Below are 8,725 nucleotides of genomic sequence, written 5' to 3'. Positions count from 1 at the left end.
TCTGGTAGCGTAGTGGTTACGAATCGGGCTGCAAACCTTAAGGTCAGCGGTTCGAAACTACCAGCTGCTCCGCGGGAGAAAGATGAGGCTTTCTACTACCGTAAGGATTTATACCCTCGGAAACCCTGTACAGGGTCGCTATGGGTCGGAACCGACTCGAAGGCACGCAGCCACAGCCAGCCACTATTGTAAAACAGACACTTGAGTGGGCTAGAAAGGAATGTTGGGAAACATGATTACAGAAAACTTGTAAGCCCGCCTTCAGCCTATAACTGATTGGAATACCTAAAAGAGGTTCTACAACTTGTCCTGGGAAATAGGCCTCATGCAAAGCCTTTACAGAGTATAGGACCTTAGGTGAAATCCTGAGTCCCATCCACAACCTTGTGAGATGAGACATTCCCACTAGAAAGGACAAGCAGACTGGAACAGCTACAGTGACAGAAGGTACATCTTCATGATGAACCTGACCTATACTCAGAGCGGTAGTTACTCTAAATACCAACAGAGAGGGAAACAGTCTTCACATCAAGTATCAATGCTATCCTTTGAGCACAGGGTAGGTAGGGACGGGCAATCCGAGACGTTGGCTACCTAAAATGAGGGGGCAATAAAGGCACGAAGTGACTGGCTTACAAGGTTTCAAGAGGGAGTTTAAGAGTATTAGGGGAAAGAAAGAGTCCCCACTGAATACCTGTCATCTTGTCTAGATAGGTCTGGTGAAAAGAGATGGGGATAACATTTGTAAGATTCAATAGTGAATAACTGTTATCATGACTAATCGCGACTGTCACAATTGTAAAGGTAGAAGTTTTGTAACAAAAAATGCAGAGTGGTTAATCTTACAGTCCAGAATCAGAGGACCGTAGGACCATCAAGAGAGGAACACACAAGCAGAATGCGGGACCTTATCCAGAGAAGCAGCAGCGCCAGAGATGGGGGCAAGGAGAGGGGGAGCAGCTGAGGACTCTAGATTCATGGACTAGGAAGAGAAGGACTAAGAGCTGGTGGCCAGTAGCAGACTTGCAGAATGTGCCCTTTGGAGATGTAAATTATTATATATGCCTGAATGGGTTTTTTTTGTTGCTTATTTTTTTAAAAAGCTAAAGTGGATAGAGAGAAATACTGTTAACTGATGGGACATGGAGAGGATTATAATCAATGTAATGAAACAAGGTATATGATTTGTTGAATATAAAACTGATAATATGCCCTGTAAACTTTCACTCAATCCATAATTAAAACCTTAAAAAAAAAAAAAAAAAAAAAAAGAGAACCAAATGCATCTTCTAGAAATGAATAATATACCTGAAATAAAAATTTCACTGGGTAGAATTAACAGTAAATTAGTACCAGTACTGCAGAATGAAAGACAAGGAAATTTAAGTCCTAGCAATAGAAACTATAAAATAAAGCACAAAAAGAAAAGTGGATAAAACTACGATTAGAGTAAGTGGTCTAACCCACGTGTGTAAATAAAACTGCAAGGTGAGAAAGAACTTCCTCCAGGCCACTTGACAACAGTCTTCTGAATAAATCAGTATTCTCAGCAGGAGGCATGTTGTTGTTAAGTGCTGTTGAGTCAGTCCTGACTTGTAAGGAACACCTAGTGTTTCTAAGGAACACCTAGTGAGCTTGAAGCACTGACTTGCAGTTCAAACTGGCTTTGCAGTCCAGTGCATTAATCCACAGTGCCACATTAGGACTCCAGCAAGAGGCATAGAAAAGGAAAAATAAATGTTGGATTTGTGGTAGGTAATGGGACATTATTATTTTGTATTGCATGTTGTGTATTGAAATATATCTTACAACAAAGTACTCTTTTTATCAGTTCCTAAATGTTTTCTTAAGGAGCTCTGGTAGCGTAGTGGTTACGAGTTGGGCTGCCAACCTCAAAGTCAGCAGTTCGAAACTACTAGCGGTTCCATGGGAGAAAGATGAGGCTTTCTGCAAAGATTTACAGCCTCAGAAACCTGTGCAGGGTCACTATGAGTCGGAACCGACTCCACGGTACTTAGCAACAATAACAAATGTTTTCTTGACCTTATATATAATTAAGCAAAGCAGACATTACTGTTGTTGTGTGAAATTGAGGAGGTTCCAACTCATAATGACTTTGTGTAGGGTTTCTGAGAGTGACTAGTTGGTTTGAACTACCCACCTCGTGTTTAGCAGCAGTGCTTATCCTATAGCATCATACTAGGACTCAGTCAGACATTAAGTAGGGGTATATTCCACGAATGGATTCCTGTTTTACATGTTAAAATATTTGTGTTGTTATTTAATTTCCAAGAACTGACCATCTCTGGCATTGTTGTTGTTAAGTGCCGTTGAGTCATCCTGACTCTTAGTGACCCTGTATAGAGTTTCTGAGAAGTGGCTAGTGGGTTTGAACCAATGACCTTGTGGTTCAAACTGACCTTGCAGTCCAGTGCATTATCCTGCAGCACCTCACCACGACTAAGTAGAGCTATATTCCATGAATGAATTCCTGGTTTTCATGTTGTGAAAATATTTTGTATTGTTACTTAGCTTCAGAAGAACTGACCATTGCTGGCATGACTTTTACAACTTTTGATCTGGGTGGACATGTTCAAGGTAAGATTTTACTACTGTTACAGTCTCTTTGTTCTATTTGGACGTAATAAAAATGTGATCATTATGTTCCAATGCATGAAATCTCATTTTCTTAATACAAGGCCAGAGTAGACTTATATTTTAAGAGTTACTTACAGACTCCTTAGGAATTATTTCCCCTTGGGCAAATGCTTTAAAAACAAAGACTGATTTTCATGCTGCCTTGCCTAGTTAATTTATTTGATTATGAATTGCTGTTAGTGGTCAGGCATATGAGTCACTTTTTTCCTTCATTCTCTTTGCTCTAGTTTACCTCTCACTTTTGTAACCACTGTTCTGAACATATTACTTCTCCATAAAAAAGCCTCCAGGCTTTTGCTCAATACATACAAAAGAAAGGCCAAACCCGCTGGAATTTAGTATCTCTGTGAACTTGTTCCAGTTTACTTTTCTCCTCTTCATTCCCATTATTCCTCTTCCTAGTCTCCTTGTCCTCTGGGTATTCTCTCACCTCTGTGCTGGTGCATCTACCAGCCCTGTCTGCACATGAGTAACCCCTTTAGGGAAGCCATTCCCCTGTGTGAGTCATCTCAACTGTATGTAAGTCCTTCCACACGGCTTAGCACACTTGTATTTGTGTCTAGAACAATTTGAAAAGACTTCTCTACTAAACTTTCTGGGACTAATGTCCTGCTCATTTTTATTATCTCCTAAAGTACTTGTCATAGCCTAGCACATAGTAAGTAATAACTAATGAGTATTACAGAGTTATTTTGTACTCTGAAAATGTGATATGATATGTAGTTGAAAAGATTGTGAGTGGTTGTGGCAAATGAAAACAGATGCATTTGAGACATAAGAATTGTTTGAAATAGATGTAAGTTCATTTGTAGAATACAATGATTAGAGAGAATTGGAACCTAATGGAGTTTATCTGAGAATTCATTACTATATTGTTTCAAGGTATGTCACAAAACTCAAGTTACAGAAAAAAGTTATTTTCCCCTAGGGTATCCCCTAAACTGTTTTATCCTCTAAAGAGGAGTGCCTTGGGAAAACTCCCCTTATGATTTCATAGACTTTAGTTAATTATTAATATTGAAGCTTGTTTTCTATTATGAGTAAAACAGTTTGCTTTTGTTAAACTTAACAAGCTTATACCTAATACTGATTTCCTTCTGCCACTCACTCCAAATTTATCATTGGGAAAATGCTATAATCAGCTAGAAATGTTTTTGTTTTTGTTTTTTAAAAAGACTACTGCATATAAATACATCTGTACATAGCTGCGAACCGTAAGGCCAGCAGTTCGAAACTACCAGCTGCTCTGTGGGAGAAAGATGAGGCATTCTGCTCCCGTAAATATTTACAGCCTCGGAAACCCTATACAGGGTCGCTATGGGTCGGAACCGACTCGACGGCACTTAACAACAACATACATATATGTACTCTGTAATTTTTTAACTGCTTGTATTTTACATTTTCCGAGATTGGCCTGGTGATCTGCTTCTGAGCAGTCACAGCCTTGAACCCTCTGGAACAGTTCTACTCTGTACACATAGGGTCACCAGGACTCAGAATAGATCTGACCAGCAACTAATAATAACTACAACATATTTTAGATTTATGTAATAGTAGTCCTCCAATGAACTTAATGTGCATTTTCCAATGGTTGTTGTTGTTCAAGTGCCGTCAAATGGATTCTGACCCATAGCAACCTTTATAGAGTTTCCAAGGAGCAACTGGTGAGCTTGAAGCACCAACTTGCACTTCAAACCTACATTGCAGTCTAGCACATTAACCCACAGCACCACACACTCCTATCCAATGGTGGTGGTGGTTGTTATGTGCCATCAAGTCGGATCCAACTCATAGCAACCCAGCATACGGTTTTTCGAGGAGCAGATGGTGAATTTGAACCGCCGACATTGCAGTTCAAACCAACCTTGCGTCCAGTGCATTATCCCATGCAAATGCTAAATTTTATTTCTTATAAGGAAAAATTGGGGCAGAGTAAAGTATTTGACTTTCCCACAGTTGACGAAAACTTGAAATTTTCTTTTTGATCTTCTGGAAAAATTCTGATACCATTGGGTCAAAAACGATTAACTTGACTACATGGTAAAGTAGTAGCAGTTAAGGGGTAACTACACTTTATTATCTTGTTGGGCTCTTCCATCAAGCTATTTGCTAGATTTAATCAGCAAATAAATTCTAACTCCTCCATTGTTTTTGTTAGCACGAAGAGTATGGAAAAATTACCTTCCTGCTATCAACGGCATTGTATTTCTGGTGGATTGTGCAGACCATGAAAGGCTGTTAGAATCAAAAGAAGAACTTGATGTAAGTTAAATTAACTAAAACGAAATGTAGTTAAAGTCACTCTAGTGGGTCTGAGGAAATAGATTGGCAATGTATATGTCTGAGTGCAGCTTTTTTTTTTTGCAGTCCCTGATGTAATTTGCTGTGCTCAACTATTACCTTAAGTGATTCTTTTACTTAGAATGCTGATAGAGCAACTTGGAGACACTGTAACTGTTTGGGAAATATTAACATGGAGTTTCTTCCTGAAGACTTGAGGAGCTCACCCTGTGCAGTATGCCCTTGTTGTATATTCGTCTGCTACATTCCTGGAGTGGGTTGGTTTGAGTCCCTTGGTCATCCTTAGATGTCAGTTTTATCAGAACCTGGATGACGTACCGTATTTGTCACTACTCCTAGGAGTAAGCAAGGACATGGATATTTACCTCATCTCCTTTTGTCTGGCCAGATATTTTCTAAAAGATCTCCAGGTCAGCTGTCAAGGTCAGTATTAGAGCTGGGCCACAGAGAAAGTAGGACTTGGCCATGCTCCTGCCAAGAGCAGGCAAGCATATACTTGTTCATGTGGCCAGGTACGTTCTGTGTTCATAGAACAAAGTCAGGGAATTCCTGAGTTCTCACTTTGTGCCAGACACTGTGCATCTATTACGTCGTTTAATTCTCAGATCAACTTCAGAAGATAGGTACTGCTAGTCCCAGTTCTTTCTGAAGTTCAAACAGGCTACAAAGTCAAACAGCTCAGAAGCAACGGAACCAAAAATTAAACCAGGTTGGCCACATCCAAGGTATTGGCTCTAGCCATGGTACTTCTAATGTACAGAGTCAACATTTACAGAAACAGCCTTAAGAAGACAGAAGAAATGAATTTATGGTTTCCTTTTCCTCACTTTAAAATGTAGGGAAAGTTTGCTAAAGGAAATTGGTAAAGTTGATATGGGAGAAAACAAGTCCTTAACTAATTTAATGTCTTGTCAAAATAAACCTTCTAGATGATTTCATATCAATTTCTCTCTCTCTCTTTTTTATTTTCAGTCACTAATGACAGATGAAACTATTGCTAATGTGCCTATCCTGATTTTTGGGAATAAGATTGACAGACCTGAAGCGATCAGTGAAGAGAGGTTACGAGAATTGTTTGGTTTATATGGTCAGACAACAGGAAAGGTAAATAAATTTATTTATTTTTTGGACTGGTGTGGGTTTTTTACTCTATGGTATAAATACCTTCTTAAATTATTTGTGTAGTCCCAACTACACAAACCCATTATTATTTTTTTGTTTTTTTCTCCTTAAGGAAAAATAAAACTGCCATTGATACCATTGGATCTTTTTCAATATCTTCATTTCTTTTCTTTGTATCACTGTATGAAACATTTTCAGGATGATAGCAGAATATCATCTTGTTATCATCCAGGTTCAGTTACATCCAAGGCTATTGTTTATGGGAAACTAAAGCTTTTGAAGTTTTGTTTATTATAAATTTTCAGTTAACCACTAAATACTATACTTGAGTGTTCAAACCGTGTTTGTGTCCTGAGTGCACTAGGGATAAATAAGACATAAACATGGACATTGGAGTATTTAGGGTTTTTGAACTATACTATTTTTGAACAATAACTAACTAAGGCACATTATTTTTACTTTTTTTAACTTGAAAAACTTTTATCTGATTTGGTTTATAATACCTAAAAGGAGTCCTGTAGGATAAGCACTGGACTGTGACTACAAACGGCAAGGTCAGAAGTTCATACTCATATGCCACCCAGTGGGAGAAAGCTGTGGCTTTCTGTACTCGTAAAGATGGACAGCCTCGGAAACCGTGTACAGTGTCGTTATAAGTCGGAATTGACTTGATGGCAGTGGGCTGAGATAATACCTGAGTATTCATTGAACTTAATTTGTTGTTGAGAATACGCACAGTAAAACGTAAGCCAGTTAACCATTTTCAGCATGTATCAGTGACAATGATTACATTCTTAAGAGTTGTGCAGCCATTCTTACCCTTCTTTTTTTTTTTTTTCTCTTCTGCGGATTGAGTGAAAGTTTACAGGGCACATCATCAGTTTCACATTCAACAATTCATATAACTTGTTTCATTACATTGGTTATAATCCCCTCCATATACCATCAGTTAAAAGTATTTTTCTCTATCCACTTTAGCTTTTTTAAAAAACACACAAACAAAAAACCCACTCAGGCATATATAATAATTTACATCTCCAAAGGGCACATTCTGCAAGTCTGCTCCTGGCCACCAGTTCTTAGTCCTTCTTTTCTTAGTTGATGAATCTAGAGTCCTCAGCTGTTACCCTTCTCCATGCCCCCATCTCTGCCTCCATCTCTGGCGCTGCTGCTTCTCTGGATAAGGTCCTGATTCTGTTTGTGCGTTCCTCTCTTGGTGTTCCTAGGGTCCTCTGTTTCTGGACTGTAAGATGAACCACTCCCCTTTTTTTTGTTAAAAACTTCTACTTTTACAATTGTGACAGTCGCGATCAGTCTTGATAACAGTTATTCACTATTGAATCTTACTAATCTTATCCCCATCTCCTTTCACCAGACCCATCTAGACAAGGTGATAGCTATTCAGTGGGGACTCTTTCTTTCTCCCCACCCTCTTAAACTAAGCTCCCTCTTGAAACCTTGTAAGCCAGTCACTTTGTGCCTTTATTGCCCCCTCATTTTAGGTAGCCAATGTCTGAGTTGCCCATCCCTATCTACCCTGTGCACAGAGCAGATAGCACTCATACTTGATTTGAAGACTGTTTCCCTCTCTGTTGGTATTTAGAGTAACTACTGCTCTGAGTATAGGTCAGGTTCATCATGAAATCTTCTGTCATTGTAGCTGTTCCAGTCTGCTTGTCCTTTCTAGTGGGAATGTCTCATCTCACAAGGTTGTGGGTGGGACTCAGGATTCCACCGAAGGACCTATACTCTGTAAAGGCTTTGCATGAGGCCTATTTCACTGGGCAAGTTGTAGAACCCCTTTTAGGTATTCCAATCAGTTATAGGCTGAAGGTGGGCTTACAAGTTTTCTCTAATCAGTTTCCCAACATTTCTTTCTAGCCCACTCAAGATTCTATTTTATAATAGTAGGCAAGGGAAACTAATATTCATAAGGCAGTCAAGGATTTTAGTATTATTTCCCCTTTTCAAGCTATACCTAGATCCCTTTATCCCAGAGCCCTGTTGTTCCAAGGTTGAGTGTGCATCACTATTTACCTCTGTCCCACTAGGCCATGTAAACCTGTCTCAGTGTTCCCCGATCTATCTTGTTCTGCCTCCTCTTCCCTTCTTGTATTGCCCTCCCCAACACCCAAAATAAACCCCCACACCAACCCCATTTTGGTTACCTTATATTATATTCCATTAGTTCTTCCCTTCATTTAAGATAGTAATCTACCTGACCGTCCCACCACCTGGATCTCTGTTCTGTGTTTACCTTCTTTTCATATTGTAATTGTTTTGATCATAGACTGACCTCCCAGAACCTCTGTTCTTATCATTTTATTCTGTTCTTGACTCTTTGATTTGTTGACTGAGTTCAGGTTGGTGCTCCATGTACGTCGTTTTGTAGCTGTTATGTGTTCTTGTTGGTTCTTAGTCCACAGAACTCCCTTTAGGATGTTTTCCATAGCAGGGTTGGCTTTGGCAAAATCCTATAGCTTCTGCTTAGCCTGGAATGCTTTGAGTACACCATGGTATTTGATTGACGGCTTTGCTGGATAGAGGATTCTTAGGTGGCAGTTTTTTTCTTTCAGGGTTTTATATATCTCTCCCCATTGCCTTCTTGCCTGCATGGTTTCTGTTGAGAAATCTGAGCTTAATC

At 39.3% G+C, this 8,725-nt stretch overlaps 1 protein-coding gene across 1 annotated transcript in view; it reads left to right on the top strand.

Moving 5' to 3' along the window:
- SAR1B (SAR1 homolog B (S. cerevisiae)) overlaps positions 1–8,725 on the top strand; it is a 37,116-nt gene that overhangs the window by 22,811 nt on the left and 5,580 nt on the right. Inside the window, exons 4-6 of the mRNA XM_006866080.1 lie at positions 2,533–2,598; positions 4,817–4,920; positions 5,932–6,063. Of these exons, the coding sequence (XP_006866142.1) occupies positions 2,533–2,598; positions 4,817–4,920; positions 5,932–6,063 (302 nt within the window). The remainder of the gene's footprint in view (positions 1–2,532; positions 2,599–4,816; positions 4,921–5,931; positions 6,064–8,725) is intronic.

This window comes from Chrysochloris asiatica, unplaced genomic scaffold, assembly GCF_000296735.1.
Source record: "Chrysochloris asiatica unplaced genomic scaffold, ChrAsi1.0 scaffold00087, whole genome shotgun sequence".
Classification (NCBI taxonomy): Eukaryota; Metazoa; Chordata; class Mammalia; order Afrosoricida; family Chrysochloridae; genus Chrysochloris; species Chrysochloris asiatica.
This window is presented reverse-complemented; position numbering and strand designations above follow the sequence as displayed.